The 25,355-nt window shown below is 42.5% G+C and overlaps 1 protein-coding gene across 1 annotated transcript in view; it reads left to right on the top strand.

The window, feature by feature from the left end:
- Positions 1-25,355, top strand: part of IL17RA (interleukin 17 receptor A) — a 44,059-nt gene that overhangs the window by 11,695 nt on the left and 7,009 nt on the right. Inside the window, exons 2-5 of the mRNA XM_029912113.1 lie at positions 15,868-15,892; positions 19,563-19,706; positions 21,668-21,792; positions 23,262-23,395. Of these exons, the coding sequence (XP_029767973.1) occupies positions 15,868-15,892; positions 19,563-19,706; positions 21,668-21,792; positions 23,262-23,395 (428 nt within the window). The remainder of the gene's footprint in view (positions 1-15,867; positions 15,893-19,562; positions 19,707-21,667; positions 21,793-23,261; positions 23,396-25,355) is intronic.

The following is a 25,355-nucleotide window of genomic DNA, read 5'->3' as shown; positions in this document are numbered from 1 at the left end:
AAGGTGGTATTTCAGATAAGTAGTTGCCAGGTGATTTAGGACTTTCTAAGTCAAAACCAACACCGTATGTTCTACCTAGTACCTAGTGAAGGACATAAATCCACACCATGTAGAGGTCAAAGCATAGGGGTTTATTACACACAGCGCTGGCGGAGTGTCACCTGGCTTATTAGGCTCAGAGACACTGTCAATCAATTGATTACAATGAAATATATAGATTTTCCATGGGCGGGGGAAAGTGACGGGGTAGGCAGTTCCACACCCCAGGATAGGTTTTGCAGCAAGACAAGATAGCACATTAGCCAATGGTTAAAAGGTTACATAATGTCTCCGCCCATGGTCTCAAATTAGCAAGTTAACATTTAATTAATACTTTGATAAAATGTTATTAATATAAAATATATATGTTGAATTCTGATTTGGGGTCCATAGGAATGGAGTAACTCCTTTGATTGTCCGACAGGTACATGTCTAGGGGATAAAGCAAAGAAACAGTGAAAGCATATGAAAATAGAGATTGTCTCCTTTATGTCTTAAGGCAGGGCATTGGTCCCTTGGAAGGGAGGTGGAAGGATGCCATATCATTATAGTGACATGTGCCAATATTTCATAAACTCAAGGTTGGATCTGTGGGAAGACTGTTTTCCCTTCAGGAGAAACACAATAGGAACAGGGATTCTTTGTTCAATTTGAAACATTGGATGAAACATAATTATTCAGTTATTGCTTCAACATCTGGCATTTCTACTGACCAAGCAGATCTTAGCAAAGGCAATGTTATTTTGTTTACCTCAGCTTTCTCTTAGCTGATCACTATTAGCTAGGCCTCTGGTCTCCAGACCAAACTCTGGACTTTGGGTCTGAAAAAGAGCTGGCACAATCCATATACCAGGTTGTTATATAACATGCACATGGATTTTAACCCTTCACCTAGCAAGTAGCCGGTGTGGATCCAAAAGTGCTGGTATGTGCTCCTGGCAGGACAAATGAGCTGCCAAATTCAGCTGCAGCTTCTGATTCTGAATAGAGCCTTAGATGGTTTGAAACCTACGCAATACTATGATTTGTGAAATAGTGGAAGTTGGTGGGGGAAGGGGGGAGAACATGCAGCGTGATAAAAACTATTTGCACAAATTAGAGTTGACATAATTCAAGAGTGATGACTTATCACTGCTTGTTATCATATATGTGGTTGTGTGACTTATTCAACATGCCCACATTTTTGATGCCATTAGGTTTATAGCTGACTTTTTGTATCCAAATTGTAAGTATGCCATTTAGAGGAGAAGTTCTTTAGCTAAACAGCAGTAATTGTGTATGCTCATTTGATTATAGTCCCCTTTTGTTATACAAGAAATTCTAGCAGGTCAAAGTCTGATGTAGCCTGTCAGGTTTGCTTTAGTTACTGCCTCCCCCACCTCAGTTGGTTGTAATCCTCTGATTGAATTGTAATTCCTGCTCTGACTGAAGGTTAAAATATTTCAGGCTAGCTGCATTGGTAATGAGGAGCCAGAAAGTAGATCAGAGCAAAAGACAGGAGTCATGCTTGATGACCGAAGTAGTTTGTCTTCCATGAACACCCTCTTGGTAAAGTAAAACTGTCAAACTCAAGAGTGTAACAGTAGCTACTGGAGTCAGTGGATACTGATCACTCTAATGCGAGAAGGGCATTCAGCTTTGCAGACCTGTCCCATGTCTAGTATCTGGGACTGAGGAATAAAGCTAAGTCTCTTACCAGCACTCCTGTGTATTGCACCTTTATTACAGAGAGCCTTTACATGTGCATTTTTCTTCAGTTCCAGATAACGGTCTTCCTTTAAGAGCACTAGCATTGATCTAAATAGCTCCCAACAGTTGGAATTAGTCTAATTGATAACTTTTATATACAGGGAAACCCCGCTATAACGCGCCCTGTGATAATGCGAATTCGGATATAGCGTGATCATAAGGTGGCTCCCGCCGCCCCAAGCGCACCAAAAAACAAAAAAAGGAACGTGCCTTCTTCACGGCCTCTTCCCCCTTACCCCTGCTTCTCCTTTTGGCAGGAAGAGCCATTCTCCTCCCCAGCTGCTCCTCACTCTTCCTCTGCCCCTTGCACATCTCCCCTGCTCTCTGCCCAAGAGAAATTGACCGGCTTGAAACTGACCGGCTTTAAATGGTAAACTTTTCGTAACCCCACTATACTGCAACCCCGCATTTATCGCGATCAAATTTTTTGGACCCCAATCGTCGTGTTATAGCGGGGTTTCACTGTAATTTGAAGAATGCCAGAATGCTGCATTACCCAAATCAGTCAATTTTTCAGCCTTTCAGGCTGTTCTTCACCGCATATCATGATCCATATGAGCTATAAGTACGCACAATACTGTGGCCCTCAATAAGCTGATGGCTTTATCCATACTTTGCAAACAGTCTGGAAGAGTGCTGAAAATGCAGATTGTTAAAAGTAAAATGAAAATTTCACATGGTATCCTATCAGTATAACTTGGAGCATGTCATACAGCAGAATTCTTCCTCTAGTTGATTGGCATACATAAGTACGTTACGATTGCCTATCTGCAGAATGTGTAAACCATCTGATGATATTAATGGAATCCTTTTAACAGATTGGAAAACCAGCGATAGTTCTGTGAACCTAGGTTAGCATCTGGCCCAATGGATATAATTTCAATTCTCCTTCACCTCAAATGGCAACCTCCTGTTCAAACCCTGCTTATTTTACACATGGTGCGGACCCTTAAACAGTCTTCCTCTAATTTCTAGATTTTTAAATGCAGTATTAGAGGGGTGGTAGTTGTTGCAGTGTTTACAATGTATTTGTATTGCAGTACTACTGTGAGGTCCCTAGTGGAGGCTCGTTGTTCTAGCATCATGTGCACACAACAAAAAGATGGTCCTTTCCCCCAAAGATTTTATATTCCGAGAGCTTAGATAGAAGTTACAATGCAACAAATGTCATTAGATTTAAAATCTGTGGTTGCACTTGGAATTGAAATTAGTTGCTCTATCTGCTTTGGCAAATTGAGGCAGTGTACCCTCTTTGATATATATCCTGGGATGAGAGGGTGAAGGAGATACTATAGTTATACAAATAGGTGTGTTAATGTAGTATTCTGTTCAAGGTTTTCCAAAACCAGTAATGAGCAACATCATATAAAAAGTCATCTTGGTTCTGTGATGCGTAGCTATTTGTTTAAATGACCACGCAATGGGATCAGAGCATTCCTGTTTGCTAAAATTTTCACCCTTTCTTTGCTAAGAACTATGCTTTTTCCTCTACAGTGTTGGGAGGGGGTTGTATGTAGCTAGGAGAGAGAACCTGTAGTAGCTAGTGATGATGTGAGAGGCACAGAGGTGAAAGTAAGCCAGTATGCCCCGGTACGGTGTACCTGCAAGAGCTGGTGCGCCTTACCGGGGTGGCCCGGCTTCCCCAGGCAGCAATTTAAAGGGCCTGGTGCTCCCAGCAGCGGCTGGAGCCCCAGGCTCTTTAAATTGCCGCCAGAGCCCCGCTGCTGGAGCCCTGGGGTAGCGGCAGCGGGGCTCTGGGGGTTATTTAAAGGGCCGGGGCTCCTGCTGCCTCTACTGCCCTGGGCCCTTTAAATAGCCACCGGAGCCCCGCTGCCGCTACCCCAGGGCTCTGGGGGCTATTTAAAGGGCCGGTAGAAGCAAGGAAGTCCTGGGCCCTTTAAATAGCCCCTGGAGCCCTGCTACCGGAGCCCTGGGGTAGCAGCGGCAGCTGGGGGCTCTGGCAGCAGTTTAAAGGGCCCGGGGCAGTAGCGGCGGCCGAGCCCTGGGCCCTTTAAACTGCTGCTGGAGCCCCCGGCTGCTGCTGCTACCCCGGTGAGGGAGGGGGAGGGGACTTACCGGTACAGGGCGGGCCGGGGCTGGCTCTGATCCCCGCCCCTTCCGCCCGAGGCCCCGTCCCTTCCGGGGGCCAGAGCTGACCCCAACCCAGCCCCGTACCAGTAAGTCCCTATTTCTACTTTCACCCCTGGAGAGGCATGATGTTGTCACTTTTTTGTCATACAGATCTGTGGTCTATGGCAATTATTGGGGTCTAGCAAAGAGTAGCTAGATGTTTAGATGTCTAAGTTGGTCAAGTCTAGTCTAGAGAGCAGTAAAGGAGAAGAAAATCATTGGTATTTTCCTAGAGGCCTGGTACAGATATGCTATTGTTTCCTTGGCAGTATAGTTGTGGAACCAGCTTTCCAGAAATATTCTCCCGGCTTCTTATTTCCCTGCCTGGGTTTCTGGTTCAGTTTTGTGCTGTTTTCTCCAATCCTGTCTTGTAGTCAGGAAGTCATTCTCAGACTCTCTGGCACATAAACTTTTCCTTTAAGGAGGCAAATACCTAGCAGTATGTGTGGTTATACGGGCTTAGGTACTGAAAGTATCTCAGCCTGACTAGTAAATAACCAGAATTTTTGCCTGACTAGACACAACTTTTAATTTTTAAATGAGCCCAGCTATGTGTGAACTAAGGCTTTTTGCCCAATAGTTGAAGAGGCCAATATGGGGTAGGAAGAAGGGAACTCTGCACTGGGAAACAAGTCAGTTGAGAGTCTGGAGGAGGGTGGAATGGGGACCTGCACTAAGTAGGAGGCATATCTGCTGCTGCTTCTGCTTGTAGGATTTCATTCTGGTCCATGATCTAGTCAATATACCCTGGCATTATAAATAGACTATATGTTATTGCAGGGATTACCCACTTTGTCTGGGGACTACAGAGACTTGTGAGTATCTATAGATGATCATTTAACCTACAGATGTGGTTGCTATAAAAAAATTCCAGATATCATGAAGGGGTCCAGCCAGAAAGAAAGCCCAACAGAAATCTTACTGAGTGCTCAAGTTGGAGTTAATATCAAATATCTTCATTTCAGTGGGAACAGACTTCTTTTTGTCACAATCCCCATCAACCAGTTGATGTTGCTGGATGAACCTGGATACTGTTGCCAGTTCTGTATGGACAAAAAAAAGAATGTCAGTGGAGAATCTCTCCAAATGGCTTTGCCTAGAACATTGGCTCTCAGCCTTTCCAGATTACTGTACCCCTTTCAGGAGTCTGATTTGTCTTACGTACCCCCAGGTTTCACCTCACTTAAAAACTACTTGCTTACAAAATCAGACATAAACATACAAAAGTGTCACAGCACACTATTACTGAAAAATTGCTTACTTTCTCATTTTTACCCTATCATTATAAAAGAAATCAATTGGAATATAAATATTATACTTACATATCAGTGTACAGCATATAGAGCAGTATAACCAAGTCATTGTCTGTATGAAATTTTAGTTTGTACTGACTTTGCTAGCGCTTTTTATGTAGCCAGTTGTAAACCTAGGCAAATATTTAGATGAGTTTACGTACCCCCAGAAGACCTCTGCATGTCCCCAGGCATACGCATACCCTTGGTTGAGAAACACTGGCCTAGAACATTTGGTTTTGGGGAAAGTGATTCTGATTAAATCTGCAGTGTTGTCCAGTTTTTAGAGTGGTAGTATAGATTGAGAAACTGAGTTGCAACACTTCCTCCTCCTGCCTCAACTGGCATCTCCTTGCCATGATGACTTAGCTTCTTCTTCAAGTAGTGTCGCTATGAGTGTTCCACTCCAGTTGCGCTTGCGCCTCCGGTGTCTTTGATCTGAGATTTCTCGTAGCAATGTCCATTCGGCACATGCATACGTGTGACTCAGCTTCGTAGCCCATACCATTGCTATATAGTACTGCATGGGCTAACCATCCTCAGTTCCTTTTCAACTGCCCTGGCTTGAGACACAGCCTTAGCTAGTTGTCCACATTGTTTTTCCTCAACTATGTTCTCTTAGCTTTTGTAGTGAGTGTATTATAATAGTTAGTATTATTAATAGTTAGTTGTATTAGTTTTTCTTAAACCAAAAAAAGAATTCTAGATAGAGAGAGTTTTCTCCCACTCTGGGGAGGTTTTGCCATTTTCAAAGGTATGCCTGGTTCTGCTGGATTCAGGCATTGCCTGTTGTGCCAGGAGGCAATCCCAGTGAGCAACAGACACTCCCACTGCATCTGTTGCCTTGAGGAATCTCATATTTCCCAAAATGCAACTTCTGTCTGGCAATAAAATGTAGAGCCAGAAAGAACAAGGAGATAAAACTTCAGCTCCTTATGATGGAGAGCTTGCTGCATCCAGCCTTTGACCCAGGCCGGGAGCCTCCCCTCCCCCATATGCAGGTCTCCAAGTAAGTCACCTGCCTCTTCTGTCTGAGTCACACTCCTCAAGGGCATCTAAGAGGAAGACCCAAGATTCTTTTCATAAGTCTTCCAAAGACCTTGCCTTGAGTTTCCAGGTAAAGAATCTATCTTGAAGTTGTCAACTCCCCCAGATTCCAGTGGTCTCTGACATGGTACCCCCAAGGCTGCTGGTTCCTCAGATACCGAGAGCACCACTAAGCAAAGAGATCCAAAAATATCAGGCCCCAGGACACCATGGTGGCAAGAAGAGCTCTACCACAGTACCAAAAAAGACAGCTCAGGCTCTGCCCAGATTCCTCCTGGAGCATTTGAAACTTGTGGTACCATCAACTCCTTCACTACCATTACTTCAGCTCAAGCCCTGGACAATGCTGTTGGTACTGCAAGAATTCTGGCTTCCTTGAGACCCCACGATGTCCGAGACTCCTGATTCGCTATTGCTCGGCTCTGATCTTTTCTCGGTACTGAGAACTTCCAGATCTCCAGACACCCATCTGGTACTGATGGTGGTACCTCAAGCTTCTTCTGTTGTCCCACCATTACTGAGTGACTTTGAGGAGGAGGATTTTGATGAAGATTTTTCCTCAGCCTCCCAAATATCTGTGCAAAGCTCTCCACTATGCCCCTGTGAAGGTTTTTTTCCTGAGGAGCCTGAGCTTACTTGTGACAGAAATCCACAACTACTATCCCACTAGGACAAGCACTCATGGACTCCGCCACCCGTGCCATATGTGCCACTCCCTTGGCCATGCTGGGACCACTGGGCAGCTTATTGCCATCAATTCTGTAAGGCCTCAATCTCTGCCATTCGTAGAGATAAACAACCCTCCTCACCCTCCCTTTCTAGGAGACCGGAGCCTCAGGAAGAGACCTCTGAGGATCAGGAGGACAAGGCTGACAAGGAGATTTCTCCAACTGCAAACATCTCTCCTTCATCCCTGGATGAAGCTGTCATGCCATCATAACCATCCCTGGCTGACTATTTTAAGGAGTTTCACGATCTCATCAAGAGGGTCATGGATTCTTTACAGATCCTCCTTCGGGAGACTGAAGAACTGCATCATAAGCTGCTCGACATCCTGCATACAGCCTCCACTTCCTGCATTGCTCTGCCAGTCAACAAGGCACTCCTGGATCCTGCAAAATTCATCTTGCATACTCCAGCCTCAATTCCTCCCATGTGCAAGAGGGCAGACAAAAAATATCAGTTCCCACTAAGGAGTCAGAATTTTTATTTTCTCACCTATCTCCTAACTCCTTGATGGTCGAGGCTGTTAATGAATGTGGAAGGCAGCACCACACTAAATCTATGCCTTACAGTAAAAATCATAAGTATTATTCTTCAGCTGCTTTACAGTTTGTAATCACCAACTACCCGGCCTTAATGGCGAAGTTCAACCACACAAATTATACCAAGCTGATCTCCTTTATTGAACATCTGCCAGCAGAACACAGAGAGTGGTTCCAGACAATTCTTGCTGAAAACCAGCTCCTTGCCAGGACATCTCTGCAGACTTCTCTCAACATTGCTGATGCTTATTCAATTTCTGTGGCAGTAGTTATGAGGTGAGCATCCTGGCTTCAGTGCTCAAGATTCCCTAAGGAGGTCCAGAATACAATAGGAGACCTTCCTTTTGACCGCACTAAGTTATTCGCTGACAACATGGATGAATCTCTGCATACCTTAAAACGATTTCGGGGCCACTTCACAATCTCTGGAGATCTACACACGTGCCCAGAAGAGAGAATTTAGTAGGTCCCGGGCAGTACAGAGATCCTATTCCACCCAATTCCCAAGCTCACAGAGCCCTTATGAACCTCACCACAAGAGGCAGAGATTCCAGAGGAGGAAACCACCCAACTCCTGGCCTTCAAACTTCACAACCTTCCACCTCAAAGCATCAATTTTTGATGGGATGATCAAGGTCCTGAGCTGCCATCCTCTTTCTGACCAGCTGCAATGTTTCACCTGCCTTCCTCCCTTTGGCAACTTCCTTTACCACTTCTAGCAGGCTTGGGAGCTCATCGCCCATGGACAAGTGGATTTTAGAGATCATTTCCAGAGGGTACTCATCTGCTTCAATTAGCTTCCATCCCCCCAAACCTCCTTCCCCATCCCTCTTCAGGGACACCTTCCACGAGAACCTGCTGTGGCAGGAAATAAACTCTTCTACACCTGCATGATGCTATAGAACCAGTTCCCAAACAGCACAGAGGGAAGGGGTTTTATTCCAGGTATTTCCTGGGTCCGAAAAAAAGAGCGGTGGTTCAAGACCCATCCTAGATTTAAGACTACTTAACACCTTTGTGAAGGTACAAAAATTCAGAATAGTGACATTTGCAGTGATAATCCCATCACTGGACCAAGGGGATTGGTTCTAGGCCCTTGACCTTCAGGACACACACATCCCCATTGTGATCCACCCATCCCACAAACAATTCCTATACTTTACAGTACGCCAGGACCATTTTCAGTACAGGGTGCTCCGTTTTGGCCTATCATCCGCCCCGAGGATCTTTTCAAAGGACATGTCAGTAGTAGCGGCACACCTACACGGGAATGGAATTTTGGTGGTCCCCTTGCCTAGACAATTGGCTTCTAAAAGGACACTCCTTGGAAGTAACATTGTAGGCAATGTACGAGTCCATAAAACTCTTTCTCAAACTGGGCCTGCAGTTGAACATTCAAAAGTCCATCTTGACCCCTGTTCAAAAGCTGGAATTCATAAGGGCTTATCTTGATTCATTAGTAGCAAGTCTTCCTCTCAGTGCACAGATTTATATCTCTATCCAACTTAATACAATTCACATCAGCCTTCAAACCCTGATCAGGAACTGACTTTAGCTACAGGGTGCATATGGTGGCTGGCACTTTTGTTATAGATCACACCAACTGCTCATGCAATGCCTTCCAGGTTGGTTCAGGATGAGCCGACACAGTTTAAACACACTGTTTTCCATACCCACTTCTGTAAAGGAATGTCTCATTGGTGGAAAGATCCCATAATGTGTGTGCTGGAGTCCCATTCACTCCCCCTTCCCCAGTGGTTGTCATAATAACAGATGCTTCCCTATTGGGATGGGGAGCACAGGCATCTAGACACCCATACATATGGCCCTACTAAATTTATGGCCGTGAAAAAGCGTGTCACGCACTGAAATTTGGTCTCCCCCCATGAAATCTGGTCTTTTGTGTACTTTTACGAGGCTGGAGAGCGGTGGCTGCTTGCCACGTACTCAGCTCTAAAGGCAGAGCTGCCACCAGCAGCAGCACAGAAGTAAGGGTAGCAGTACTGTTGCCACTATAGCATGCTAGCCTTACCTCTGCGCTGCTGCTGCTGGGGGGGGCAGTCTTCAGAGCTGGGTGTCGGCCAGCAGCCACCGCTCTGGCTGCCCAGCTCTGACGGCAGCGCAGAAGTAAGTGTGGCAATACTGAGACCCCCCCCCCAATAGCTTTGTAAACCCTCTTTTTGGTCTGGACCCCCAGTTTGAGAAACACCAAGTCTTAAGGGCTTTACCTGTTTATATTTTGCTATTTTAAAAACACATATTCATGTTTGTTACAACACGATGAAATTTAAGGTTTAAATATCTGAAACCATGAAATTCAAATTTTTAAAATGCTATGACCATGAAATTTAAAAAAATGGACTATGAATTCAGTAGGGCCCTACCCATATAGCTCAGAGCAGGTGGGTGCCCCAAGAAACCACTCTGCACATCAACTTTCTGGAACTCAAATCATTCAGATACGCCTGTCTCCAGTTTTTGCCACTAATCAGAGGCAAACACATAAAGATCATGATGGGCAACATATCATGCATATTTCATATAAACCAGCATGGGAGAGAAAAATCCCCCTCCCTGTGTGCTGATGCTATAAAGTTTGGAATTGGAGTATGCGCCATCAGATTGTCATCATGACAGTTTACCTTCTAGGAGTTCAGAACATGACCGCGGACATGCTCAGCAGACACTTCTCTCAAGACCGCAAGTGGGAGATAGATTCCACCATACTTCACGTATTTTAACAATGGGGCACTTTTCAGATAGACCTTTTCATCACCTATAATCAGGAAATGCACCCAGTTTTGCTCCAGAACCAGGCTGGTCACTGATCCCTGGGGGATGCCTTTCACCTCCAGTTGTCAATGGGTCTTCTGAGGGAGTTCCCCCCGCAACTCCTCTGATATCCAAAGTTCTACTCAAAATAAGAAAGGACAGGGACAGTATTATTGTTCTGACATGGCCCTGACAAACATGGTTTCCTTACCTGATACAGCTGGCCGCGTTCTCACCGATCACTCTCCACGCCACTTCTCGTCTCCTTTCCCAGGAGAGCAGGAAGATCCTTCACCCCACCTCAGAAAGCCTTCTCCTCAAAGCATGGCTTGTCGATGGTTCTCAGGCATGGAAATGGCCTGTTCACAGCAAGTTAAAAGTATGCTACCACACAGCAGAAAAGAGTCTACACACTGCACTTACAAAATTGGACAAGATTTGCCATTGGTGTGATCTCAAACACATTGAATCAACAACTTTTGCTGCCAGACATACTGGCCTGCATTCTAGAACTAAAGAGCTCGGGGCCATCGCTGAGCTCCACTAGAGTTCATCTGGCAGCCATCGGCCTTCCATTTTCCAATAGAGGGGTACTCTGTATTTGCCTGCCCAATGACAATGAGGTTTCTCAAAGGCCTCTGAAACCTTTTTCTGCCAGTTAAATGCCCTATTTCGGTTTGGGACATCAATTTGGTTCTTAAATGATTTACAAGACCACCGTTTGAATCTGTGGCTGCCTGTGCACTCCTCCATTAATTGATAAAAACTGCATTTCTGGGTGCTATCATATCAGCTTGACGAGTTGGGGGGAAATAGGGGCTTTTATGGCATATATCCCCATTCACAATATTTTTCAGAGACAAGGTCACATGACTGTACCCCAAGTTTTTGCTATATTAATCACCCTATTCACCTCCCCATCTTCCACCCTAAACCTCACTGGGATAAGCGGGAGGTGTTTTTCCACACACTCTGTCAGGCAAGCCCTAGCCTTCTACCTTGATAGTACTAAACATTTCAAGAAGACTTCCAGATTGTCTCAATCACAGACCGAACAAAAGGAGCTAAAAATCTCTAAACAGATGCTCTCTAGGTGGAGAACTGACTGTATTAGTAGCTGCTACCAGTCTCATTTTCTCGAAGCACCCACTGATATACGAGCTCACTCTGAGATCCATTTCCATCTCCACAGTCTTTCTTAAGAAAGTTCCTATAATTGAAATATGTAAAGCCACAACTTGGGCTTCTATGCAATAATTTGCAATTCTGCTTCCGATACTGTGTTTGGCTCAGCTGTACTTTCTTCCATACTGGACTGAAGCTCACTCCTCCTTAAAGGGAGACTGCTCAGAAGTCACCTAGAGTAGAGCACCCATAGAGATGGTACTTGAAGAAGAAGAAGAAATGGTTATTCACCCTGTGCAGTAACTGTGATTCTTTGAGATGTGTGTCCCTATGGCTGTTCCACTACCTGCCCTCCTTCCCCTCTGCTTCAGAGTTCCCTGTCATGGGGGCAGGTTTTGCAGTAGAGAAGGAACTGAGGATGGTTAGCCAACACAGTGCTATATAACAATGCCAGGAGTCTGAGTAACACACATGAAGTACCCGTTTGGCCTGTGCTATGAAAAGTCTCCAATTGAAGCTATCGGGGGTGCAAGCGCACCTAGAGTGGAGCACACACAGGGGGACACATCTCAAAGAACCACAGTTTCTGCCCAGAGTGAGTAAGCAGTCCTTCTCTGCAAAGGCAGAACTCCTGGCTGCTGCTTCCAAATTCTCCACCCAAGAACCTGCTTCTTGTGGGACTATATTCCCTTTGGGCCTGCAATTGTCAAATGTTTCCCAGTGGGTGCCAAACCAAGAAATGTTGGAACAGCTGCTGTGCTTCCAGGCACCCATGACTTATCCGCTGATAAGAAAAAACAATACTTAAATGAAAGCAGATGGCTTTGCCTTTTGTGTAAATAACTTATCATCATTTATGCAAGGACTTTATTATGAAGTACAGTTTACAGTAATTACTGGTAATCTAAAATTGTCCAAGTACAGAATGATTTCATTTAGGTGATTGGTTTTATCTAAAGGAAAGTAATTGTTTGTCAGACTTGTCCTTTTGTATCTTGAATGTTTGGTTTTTTTTAAATCGAATTTTCATAATCTGTGACCTATTACTTTCTTTAAATTTATTGATTAAAGGGACATTTTCAGGTAAAATAACATACCCTTATGTGTCCTTTAATTCTTATGTGTCCTTTAATTCTGTTACTAACACTTAAGTTTTTGTGATAATTAAATTTGTTTCAACGTTTATTATGTTCCTTTAATTCTGTTTCTCTCAATTTGAACAGTACAAATAGATTAGCTGGCCTCACATTGGTTTACTCAATATCTAATCACTTTCTACTTCTCATTCACTGGGAAAGTACAAGAGAGTTTGGGTTGCAGATGCTACGTGGGAATGTTTCAGTCCAAGCAAACTGTTCTCATTTGAAGATATAAAAGTGGTGAGAAAATGTCCCCCCTTGTGTTTAGACGCTTTATTAACACTGATAGAATGTTAGAATGATAGAAATCCAATTTAGGAATTGTCTAAACATACAAGTTGCATCAATTTAACTTAATTAGTTTAAGTGCCATGGTTCAATATATCAACTTTAGTTGACTGACTAATTTTAGTGTGTTAAGACCTTTAAAGATAGAGGCCTGACCTGCCAAGTATTTTTTCCATTAATATTAAACTTGAAGCTAAGTGTAATCTCAGTATTGCTCTGATCATGATGGTCCTTCTACCCACTGGAGGGCACAGTTAATCAGAGTTTTTAGTGGTCCCAGTGCTTAGGCCCCAGTTCAGTAAAGCTGAAGATGAAACACTGATTTCAGTGGGACTCTGGCACATGCTTAAGTGCTTGCAGAATCGGGGGCCTTAGTGCTGGAATCTAGTAATGAGTCTGGTTTCCCACCCAATAAGTTATTTGGGGTCTAGAAGTAAGGGGTCCAGGTGAGGTGGGAGCAATGGTCATTCCCATTGATGAGCTGCTGGTTTGGGGTGGGGGGGAGGTTGGTGTTTCTTCTCCCCCTCCTCTCTTATTGAGTAACAGCTGGAGGCTCTGATTCTCTCTGAATTTGAGAGGGTGTTTTCCTACCTTAACCCTAATTCTATGTTAGGAAGATAGTAGTGAGTATAGGCACTGCCACTTTTAGTGAAACTCTTTTTGTTTTTCAAAACCTCAGTGTTGAACATAAGCTACTTGACAATGTCCCTTGTAAATGAAAACATTCTTCACCAAGTTTATTTTAGCTCTCAGGTAAATCCTTACATAAGTCTCTGTAAAAAGAACAGGAGTACTTGTGGCACCTTAGAGACTAACAAATTTATTAGAGCATAAGCTTTCGTGGGCTACAACCCACTTCTTCGGATGCATATTGAGTGAAACATATCGAGGAGATATATATACACACATACAGAGAGCATGAACAGGTGGGAGTTGTCTTACCAACTCTGAGAGGCCAATTAAGTAAGAGAAAAAAAACTTTTGAAGTGATAATCAAGGTAGCCAAGTACAGACAGTTTGATAAGAAGCAAGTGTGAGAATACTTACAAAGGGAGATAGATTCAATGTTTGTAATGGCTCAGCCATTCCCAATCCCTGTTTAACCCTGAGTTGATTGTGTCTAGTTTGCATATCAATTCCAGCTCAGCAGTCTCTCGTTGGAGTCTGTTTTTGAAGTTTTTCTGTTTTAAGATAGCCACCCGCAGGTCTGTCATAGAATGGCCAGACAGGTTAAAGTGTTCTCCCACTGGTTTTTGAGTATTATGATTCCTGATGTCAGATTTGTGTCCATTAATTCTTTTGCGTAGAGACTGTCCGGTTTGTCTAAAGCTTATGCTCTAATAAATTTGTTAGTCTCTAAGGTGCCACAAGTACTCCTGTTCTTTTTGCGGATACAGACTAACACGGCTGCTACTCTGAAATAAGTCTCTGTGTAACTCACAAATTTAGAATGGCCAGATTAGTCACTCTACCTCCTCTTGGATTGGCACAACTTGAACGGCCTGCTGCATGCCATTGGAACAATATTTTCCAGATTTGTAATAAGTTCTCTGACATGATGACCTTTGATGTGACCTGAATTTTGTAGTAAATTAAGTACCTGTTCCTTAAGTACTTCTGTGATATTTCTTACGGGCATGCAGATATGTTTACCTGCAAAGTACTATTGTTAAAATTACATTTGTACCCTTTTATACTTTATGGTGTATGTAACAAGGGCCTGGAAGAGGCTTTTAATTTTTCTTGTTACCTTAAAAACATCTGTAATGTCAAATTTGGTTTTCCCTGATTTGCTGAAGGATTTTTTTTGAGGTTTGGATAATTTGTGAGTTCTCCCACACTAATTGAAGAGGGAGTGACTGTTGAAATTTCAGCAAAGACTAGAATTTTGCAGCAAGTTCTTTCTGTAAAAGCACACTTTTTATATATATATATATATATAATGAAGCCAGAGATTATGAGGGAGCCTATAAATCCTATGGAAACTACAAACTGTTTTGTCTTCACTAGGATTTTTACCTCATGTTTGCTAACTCTCAGGTTAAGAATGCACCAGTTTCCTAGTGAAGACAAGACCATAGTTTTCCAAGGTAGACCAGATGTGGAAAAAGAAGTAGAATCACATTCCCTCTGCCTTTTTATTTCTTTTCAGGCCATCTTGATTCTTCATAAAGTATAAAAGGGCAGTAACTCATTTTCCCCCCGTTTGTAGTTTAGCTTTAAAAGTGGTTCTCAAGAGGATAAAAACAGGCTCTCCTTTTAGAGGACTGGTACTTATTAAAGATGCTAAAACACTTTGTGCCTTGGTTCAGAAGAGCATCATAGAAATTAAAGGTGGAAAACAACTATTAGCTCATGCAGTCCATCTCCCTTGAGGCAATGCAGGATTGTTCTCTACAGTTTCTCTCCAGTGATTTGTCCAATCCAGTTTTAAAGCGACTGTATTTATTTCTATTCTATTCTGTTCTAGCACTTATGGACCTCAAATACAGAAGAGGGCTTCATTGTACTAGGGTACATTGTTCATACGAACAAATACCACAGTGACAGGCTCTGCGCCATAGAGCTCACAATGTAGGTCAAAATGATCTCAGAAGTCGCAGGTGGCTGCCAGCATGACCAGTGCTGGATGGTAATAATTTGTAGCCATCATGGCAAAGACAGACCTTTCTGATTCAAGCAATGGGACTTTCACCACCTCTCTTGCAAGACTATTCTACAATCTAACTGGACTTCATTTTAGGCAGCTTTTCCTGATATTCAACCTAAATTTTCTTTTAATGTCATCCCATTACTCCTAGCAATAATGTGACCCTAATTGCTCCATTCAAGTGCTTGCAGATAGTTCTCATGCCTACCCCTGAGCTGTAATTTAGCCTAGCTATGCTACTGTTTCCTGGTAAGTCCGTTTTTCCAGGCCATACTTGTTGCTCTTCTCTGTACCCCTCTGTCACCAGATCAGGATGAATAAATGAGAAAACAACGTCTAATCTCTCAATAACTTTCTTGTTTTCTCCACAGGATCTAAACTGTCTCGTAAGAAATAGTAAGTCAGTTTTTCTTCTTTTTTTATAACTGAAGTCAGATGGTGAGTGCCTCTGTCTAAGCCACTGAGAGGTGGCAAAGTAAAGCATTATCCTGTTAACCAGCATTATGAGCTATTATCTGCCTGCCTAATCCAAAACCAGCTCTTTCCAACAGGCAAATATTCAGGTCTCTTTTCAGACCTCTTTTCAGGCCAGAGTTCTTGAAAGAGCAAATCCATAATTTTTTAGCTTCTGTTCAAAACTGAGTCAATTCAAAAAAAAAAATTATGGTAAGATTTTAGGATAAGTTTGTTGTGTGTAATACATGTCCATCCCACACTACGCTCACTAAGTCAGCAGGTAAAATTAGACGTAAACTTAGTGCTGCTAAAGAACAATAAAACGATGAAAAAGTTGAAAGAAGTTACTGTAAATTAGCAGGCATGATCTTCAGAAAATTGATACAAAATGGAAACAAAATAATATAGGTCCATTACTAGATAGGTATGTTAAAATTATCAGGAATGCTGCAGAAAAGGCAGAAGTGTTCGATAGCTATATTCTCTACTTGGGAAGAAACTGGGTGTTGTATTTGTGTCTTACAGTGGAAAATTAAATACTTCTTATTCCAACAGTAACTAGGAAGGATATTAAACAACTTCCAAAGTTAAACCTCTTTTAATCTGCAGGACTGGATAACATACTCTAAGAGTTTTTAAAGAATTGGCTAAGCAGCTCTCTAAGCCATTAAGTGAACTGAATATTTAATTCACTGGGTGTTTAAGAAATCTGGAAGTACAGAACTGGGGAAGTGCCAGAGGAAAAAGCTAATGAGCCAGTATTTAAAAAGGGGTAAAAGGGATGCTCTGGATAGGCCATTTGCTTAACATCTATCCTGGGCAAAAGCATGGAAAGGCTAATGGGGTGTGCAATAAGTAAAGAATTAAAGGCTGGTAGTATAATTCATTCCAGTTTGCAAGGTTTTATGGAAAATAGGCCTGGTCAAACTTGATACTGTTTTTGATGCCGTAATAAGTTTGGTTGACAAAGGTAACTGACATAATATACTTAGACTTATGTAAGCATTGTCTTAATACCTTATGGCATTTAAAAATTAGCATTATATGAAATTGATATGATACATAGCGAGATTTTTAAATCCATTAACTAACTGTTAGGTCTGCAAAAGTAATTGTAAATGGGGAATCATCATCCACAGGGTGTGTTTCTGGTATGCTCTCATAAGGATCATTCTTGACCCAATGCTATTCAATACTTTAATTAATGATCTGGAAGAAGATGTAAAATCATTGCTTGTAAAGTTTGCAAATAACATACTGATGGAAGTCACCACCTAATGTGAGCTCCCAGTGCAATGTGGTGACTAAAAGAGCAAATGAAATCCTTGTTTGTATAAGATGGGGAATATTGAGTAGAAATAGGGAGTTGTTATTGCCAGTATATATAGCATCAGTGAGACTGTTTTGGAACTTCAGAAAGGATGTTGACAAACCAGAAGGGTTCAGAAAAGAGCCACAAGAATGATTCAACATCTAAAAAACCTGCCTTACCGTGAAAGACTAAATAAGTTCAATCTGTTTGGTTTTGTCTGAGAAAGTTAAGAGAGAACCTGATCAGTGTAGACGTACCTAAATGGGAATAAGATTGCTGATGGTAGATTCATAATTGTTTGTTTCTAAAGACCAGAAGGCACTATTAAACCATCTAGTCTGATGACCTATATAACACAGGCCATGGAATTTAATCCAGTTACTCCTGTATTAAGATCAATAATTTGTATTTGATTAAAGTATATCTTCCAGAGAGAAATCCAATCCTGATTTTAAGACTTCATGAAATGGAGAATTTATTGTTTCCCATGGTATTTTGTTCCAATAGTTAATTACTCTCACTGATAAAATTGTGTGCCTTATTTCTAATTTGAATTTGTCTGGCTTCAGCTTCCAGATATTTATTCTTGTTATGCCTTTATCTTCTACAATAGAGAGCCCTTAAGTGCCTGGTGGTGTCTTCCTGTGAAGGTACTTATACACCATAATCAAGTCGCTTCTTGATCTTTTTAGATATGCTAAACAGAGCTCACTGTAAGGCATTTTTCCTGCCCTCAGATATTTTTATTGATCTTGTCTGCACCTTTTCCTATTTTTAACGCCCTTTTTTTTTTAAATGTGGACACCAGAATTAGCTGCAGTATTTCCATATCAATCTCACCAATGCCATATGCAGACATAAAATCACTTCCATGCTTACTCCTCCTCTGTTTATACCTCCAGGGATTGCATTAGCCCTTTTTGCTACAGCATCACATTGGGAGCTTTTGTTTGTCTACTATAACTCCTAAATCCTTTTGAGAATCACTGTTTTCTGGAATACAGTCCCCCATTCTGTAGGTATGATGTGTATTTGTTATTAGATGTATGACCTTATGTTTGGCTGTATTAAAATGTATTTTGCTGAATTGGGTCCAGTTTATAAAGTGATTCAGGTCTGTGTATGACAATCCTGATTACTTCATTATATACTTCTCTGCCAGTCTTCCATAAATTTTATTAGCAATGTTTTTATATTTACTTCCAGATCATTGATAAAAATACCAAACAGCATTGGGCCTAGCACGGATCCCCGCAGATCTCCCCTAGAAATAGCCCCTTTCAATGATGATTCCCCATTGACAACTGCTTTTTGAGATCTGTCAGTCAGCCACTACTTAATTCACTCAGTGTGTGGTTTGATACTGTATAGTGCTATTTTTAATCAGAATGTTGTGTGGTAGTAAGTTAGGTATTTAACATCTATGCAGTTACCTTTATTAATCAAACCTGTAATCTCATCATAAAATGAAATCAGGTTTGACATGACTTTTTCCATAAAGCCATGTTGATTATATTCCCATCCAGAGGGCTCATTAAGTTAGCAAAACATAAGAGCCAATGACTGAAAGCTGAAGCTGTCATACTCAGACTAGAAATAAGGCAGAATTTTTTAACAATTAGAGTAATTAACCATTGGAACAAATTGCCAGAGGGATATGGTGGATTCTTCATCAAGTTGAAGTTTTTTAACTTCAAGATTAGACTTCTTTTTAAAACATAAGAGCTAGTTCAACAAGAAGTTATGGACTTGATGTAGGAATTACTGAGCAAAATTCTATGGCCTGTTTTGACCAGGAGATCAGACTAGGTGATCATAATGTTCCCTTTTTTGCCTTAAAAATGTACAAAGAAAAATATTTTCCCCAGAAGATGAATCAAGATTATAGTATTCATAGTTCACATAGCATGGCTGGGTCTACTTCCACTCAGAACACGGCTTTCCTCTACAAGAACTATGAAAGAAAATGTCAGTGACCTTGCCAGCAGGGTTTACTGGTTTTCAGCCTGTGGTCTGTGGACCTGCAGACTGTCTAAGGGGTCTGCGAAAGATTGTTGTTACCATAGAACAGTAGCTTTCAACCTGTGGTCCACAGACACCTGGGGGTCCACAGACTAAGGTTTCCAAAGGGGTCCATGTCTCCACTTGAATTTTTTTAGGGGTCCACAAATGAGAAAAGATTGAAGACCACTGCACTAGAGGAGGGCATAGTTGCATGCACTTGTGCAGGTCTTATGTCATCCAGCAGTGAACCATGGTGGAAATAAGCTTAAGAAACATCTTTGATTTGACTGACAGGTACCTGCATGGACCAGAGCTGGTTACAGGTTTTAAAATGGACTCCCTCCGCTCCAAGCGTTCTTGATGTCCACCCTGACGTTTTCCATGATGAGGGAAAACTGCTCCCTGTGCTGCGGATAGAGTGGATGGTGGCTACTGATGGTAAGTGATCGCTTAACATAGACATGGAAGGGAAGGTGCTTAGAGAGATTATAGAATCTCTGAAAGAGAGTGATGGGACTGTAGTGTTTGCGGTCATTCACTGGTTCAGCTGTGGAAGTTGAGCTTTGAGATGGGTTTTGGACAGCTTTGTCTACTGGGTCAAAGGACATGAAATGAGTAAAAGTTAGTGCAATTGTCCCTCCCTCATTACTTAATCTGCAACAGAGATCAAATGCTGCTATTAGAATGGAAGGGCAGCACTTAATGTGGAAAAAATAAGGCACAATAGTGGTGCTTAACTTTACCAAGATGAGGGTGGGCTCCCAGTGCAGTCGGTGTCAGATAAAGACCTGCAGTCCAAAGCCCTAAACTGGGATCACTATAGTCTGATTTTTTTAAACAGGTTTATATTTCATAGATACTTTGAAAATCTCAACTACAGTACTGAGTGAGGTTTACTCTAAACTGATCCTGAATATGCAGATGGATCTTACAAACTAGGTTTACAAATGTGCACAGACTGATGGCAAGAGGAACTAGCTAGAAAACATTCCATTTACTAGAAGCTAAGAATTGTTTAAGGGTTGAAGAGCTCATAATAGTAAAAAGACGTGTCTACAGAACCAGAAGTTGGGGAAGGCCTAATGGAAAGGAGAAGAGAGGGAAGAGTAGACTTTTATTTACTCTGCCTGGACAGACTCCTAACCTGTACTATTCATAGCTTTATATTCCTTCTTGTACTATGAATAGTACAGGTTATGAGTCGGTCCAGGCAGAATAAATGTCACTTTTGTGCAGCTGTCTTGAATCCAGTGCAAGTTTCTTCCATTTGGGATAATCAAATCCAGTTTTTATAATCCAGACTTCCTACATGCATGTGTGTCTTGGTTCTCACCAGAGGCTCTGTAGCTGGGTGCCTTGTGAAATTCATGCCAGTGACAATAAGGGTTGGTGTGTGGAACCATTGCAGGTTTTGCCTTCCAGCTTTCTCCCTTCACTCTTCAAACATAGTTGATTTTCACAGACTTGGGAAATCCCCTTTGTACACACTAGTCAGCCTAAACTGACCATTGCTGGAGTCAGGATGAACAATACTAGGTGTCTGCTGAGTCAAGGGTGCACTCCAGAGTTGTCTGAGCACTGATCTAAACACATTTTTGTACCACTATAACTACATCAGTTTATCAGAGGGGTAGCCGTATTAGTCTGTATCCACAAAAACAAGAGACATTTTTTTACATCAATTTAAAAACAGATATAGTTAGAGGGTTGTACCATTTTAGTTTGGATGCAGGTATAAATGTGCTTATATTAGTATAACTTATTTCTATACATTTACAGAAATAAGCTATTCTAATACAAGTACCTTTTATAACTGTCCCCTCACCCCCCCACTAGAGGGTGGTACTGCTTTAACTAGGCTTGTTTCTAAAATGATAGTTGTAATGGTACAAAAACTGCGTAGACCTGCCCTGAGATGCAAGGCTGGAGGACCGGGGGGGAGTGGGGAACGACTGGTTATAGCACTGAGATACTCTGAGGTGAAGTTGGAGGGTTGGATTTATCTATTAGACGTACTTTCTGCTGCCTGTTCATGCAGCTCAAGTGCATTTTGCATTATGAATAAAATGGGACTTCTCAGACTCTATCATGACCCCACATTCACCTACTTGCAGCCAGTCTCCTTAAGATCCCTCTCCAGAATCTTTTGTGCCAGTTCCCATGGCACTTCATTTAAGTGCCCCACAAACTGGTGCAGCAGTTTATGGGCTGCTCTTGTCATGTGAAGGTAGCTGATAGCAAGGGACTTAATAAATCAGATGGGATAAAGTGAATGGGAGTGGACCTGTGACATATCCCAGGAATGCTGGCAATCTCTGGGGGTGGGGTGAGGTAAAATCTTTAGATTTGGAATTGCTAGAACAAAACTTTAACCTCCCCCCTTCACTCTCCCCCCTCAGCAAGCATTCAGTATCTCCAGGGAGTGGAGCTGGCTGTGCTACAACTGAACAATAATCAACAAATCTGTGCCCAGTTTGACTTTCAGAACAATCTGCCACTTCAGGTCCGTCCGGATGGAGGCCGGGTGAGTAAAGAGGGCTCTGACAAATGGTTTTCTAACCCACAGCTTTGTTTCCTGTTTACTCAGTCAAATAGCAAAGCTTCTCCATGAATAGCACAGAATGCTTAAACAGGAAGGATGGCCTTGTGATTAAAGCAGTGAACTTGGGACTCAGGAAGTCTGGATTCAATTTCCAGCTCCCCCCCTCAACTTCCTCTGTGACCTTGGGCAAATCAGGTATTCTGTGCCTCAGTTCCCTGTCTGTAAAATGGGGACAATGTCAGTGCTCCCTTTTCCCACCACTTCTGTCCTTTGGCTTGTACCTGCCCTCCTGGGCAACTGGGACTATGTATTACTAAGGGCTAGTCTACACTGGCAACGCTAAAGCTGCGGTGAGAGCTGGCGCAATGTTCTAAAAACCCACCTCCATGAGGGGTGTAGCTACCAGCGCTGGGGCCGCAGCTCCCTGCGCTGGTGCACTGTCTACATTGGCAATTTACAGCGCTGAAACTTGCTGTGCTCAGGGGGGTGTTTTTTCACACCCCTGAGTGAGAAAGTTGCAGTGCTGTAAATTACCAGTGTAGACAAGCCCTGTGTGTGTGTACATTGTCTAGCAGTGGAGCTTCTGGATGCTACTGTAATACAAATAATCTTGGCAATCATTGCTTCATCTATGGTAGTCATGGCATTTATAGCATAATTTTAATTCACTCTTTCCTTATGCCCGAAATCTTTTTTTTTTTTTTTAAACCACACCATGGAAGAAAGCACTTGGATAAGAGGGGTCAAAGTCTTTCCCCACCCCTTCTCATTCATTAAGGTCCTTATTCAGAGAGAGGCTGAGTACCCGCAATTTCTACTGAAGACAATAGTGTTTGCAGGTGCACAGTACCTCTTAGGATCAAGCCTAAGCATGCTGTGGAGAAAAACTCTGGCCTACAGGAGCATAGTGACCTTCTCCAGAATTTTGACATCTTCACTGACGTAAAGAGCATTGTGGGTAATGATATAGAAGTGAGAAACACCAAGGCAAAGCAATTAGCTATCCATATAAATATGTACACTTACAGAGCACTGCAGAATTTATTCTGGCTCGCACAATTTCACTCATACAAATTGTATTGAAGGGTATAAATACTTTTTTCCCCTTAGCTTCCCCATTATTACTAACCTCTTTTCAACTTGGAACATAACTGAAATCTGTCCAGACAATTAAGTGATTTCTGGGTTGTGATTCCCCCATTTCAGCCCAGAGTTTCCATATAGTGATTTAGACCTGCCCAAAAGTAGCCTTACCCTTCCCATTCTGAACAGGCACATGGAGACGGGGCCAGGGGAATTCTGGACAGGTTTAATTAGCTTGGAGTCCATGTCTCACCCTAGCTGCCAAAAGAGATGAAGAATGGAGGGACAGAACAGGATCAGCTATTAATTTCAGTGCCTTGACAGATCAGTTGTCTGGATAAAGACCCTATCCTCATCCTCTGTTTCAGTGGAACTTCACTTTCAACCGCTTTGAGGTGGAGCCTGGCCAGATGTACCAAGTGACTGTCCATCATCTGCCCAAACTGGGCACCAGTGGAGACCACAACTGTAAATCCACATCTTACACGGTGCCTGGTAAGGGGTCCTCTGATGCTTTTTATTAAGCCTTCAGCTGGAAACATCAGTTTGCCAGTACTGAGAATAGGCTTGTTTCGAAGCCAAACCAGATCAAACAAACTGGAATATGACTCATGAACAAGCATAGTTAGGGAGCCAGATTGCTGAAAGAATTGTCAGACCTGCTCTCTTCTCCTAGTTCAAAAAAGTAAATGTTCAGTCCATGCTTTCACAGTGCTACTGTGGTTCCTCCGCAAAGTACGTACACCAGGTCCTGTGCTGCAGCACACCATACCCTTCACATCCAGGCTTTCAGAAGCCTATGTAGTTAGTGTCCCATACCCCAAAAATATAAGGCTCTGCTTGGAGAGTAGAGTGCAGAGAATAAACTTTCCCTCCGCAGGAGCCACTGTTACCTAGAGTGAGACGTGTGCACAAGTCATTATGTGTTCCGTGAAAAGCTGGGCTGAAATTCTGTGGCCCAGTTCCTGGATTTTGCAGGGTTCCAATGTGGTAAACTGGAAATTCTGCAGCAGTTTCAGATAAGTTTTTTTTAAATTGAGATTCAGAATTAAATATGAAAAATAATAGCCAAACAGTAGCCAGTCTGGGCGACCATATGGATTCTGGAGTAAATGCATTTGTTGGGTGTTTCTGCTAAAATGCTCAGCAGTGAAATAAGTGGAAGTGACTCCTGTTGAGGTGAATAAGGTAGCTCACACCTGTGAGCTAATCTTTCAGGCTCTCTACAAACTCAAAAACAGCACTGCATGCGTTTCACTTTGTCAGTTATCTTGACAACCAGGAGGGCTAAAAACATAAGACAGAATTTTCAAACAGAGTGCCTAAAATTAGGCTTCTAAAGTCATATTTAGGGAAAGATTTTCAAAGGCAAAATTGGAGATAGGCAGTCAACTCCTGGTGACTCAGTAGGGTGAGGTACCTAACAGCCCTTTGTGCCTTTGAAAAATTCCCCCTAAAAAGATTTTTCACAGGAACTCCACTGACTACACTGGCCACTTATTTAGGCTCCTAAAATTTGATTTAGGAGCCTAACTAAAGCACCTAGGCTTGAAAATTTGCCCACAATTTATTTTAATAGGAGTTTAAATTCTGAACACAGTTCTGCTGCAAAGGATGAATTTGGTAGCGAATTTCTAGGTGTGAAATCACGAAACTCACAGGACCCTGAGTGTGCAGTTGGGAAAGCAGGGTAGGCTCTAGGTTTTCAGATTTATACTTGACTCTTACCAGTTGAAAATAGTGCCTCTTACTTCTGTCCTCCTTTGTTCCCATAAATCTTGTATTGTGAGGTGGAACTGAGCAGCAGAGCTCCCTGTTAATTGGGGCTTGACTTATGATTTGTGGGACCCCAAAATGAAAGTCAGAGGTTCAGGTTATGAGGAGTTTTCCCTCTGCTGGAGGATAGAGTGGGCAGTGAGTTCTTCCTTCCTCTCTCCCTCTCCCCTCCCCACTGGAAGAAGCTCAGACTGGGTTGAGAGTTGTAGAGCCCAAGTAGTCAGTTGGCTCGTAAATGTTTGAGGCTGGGCCAGCCTGCTTGTTGATCTTCACAGACTCAACAATCCAATCTGCCAAGTCCAGCTCAGAGAGAAACAAGGTAACTGCAGAAGAATGTCAGTCAACAAGGGTATTCCAGCTAATGGAACCCCGGGGTAAACTCATTGGAGATAGTGGCAGGACATCTTTGGTGGAGGGGTCTGTAGCTGTGAACCTTTCTACTTCCCGAGATCAGTATGAAATCACAACTCACCTCTTTAGAGCTTAGTACGCACCTCCCTCTTTGCACACACTTTCCCTCAGCAAAGGCTACAGAATAGTCCAGGGGTAGGCAACCTATGATATGCGTGCCAAAGGTGGCACACAAGCTGATTTTCAGTGGCACTCTCATTGACCGGGTCCTGGCCACTGGTCTGGGGGGCTCTGCATTTTAATTGAATTTTAAATGAAGCTTCTCAAACATTTTA

The sequence above is a fragment of the Terrapene carolina genome, unplaced genomic scaffold, assembly GCF_002925995.2.
Source record: "Terrapene carolina triunguis isolate 2854851 unplaced genomic scaffold, T_m_triunguis-2.0 Scaffold190, whole genome shotgun sequence".
Lineage (NCBI taxonomy): Eukaryota > Metazoa > Chordata > Testudines > Emydidae > Terrapene > Terrapene triunguis.
The sequence above is the reverse complement of the archived record's forward strand: the minus strand, read 5'-3'. Positions and strand labels throughout refer to the sequence as shown.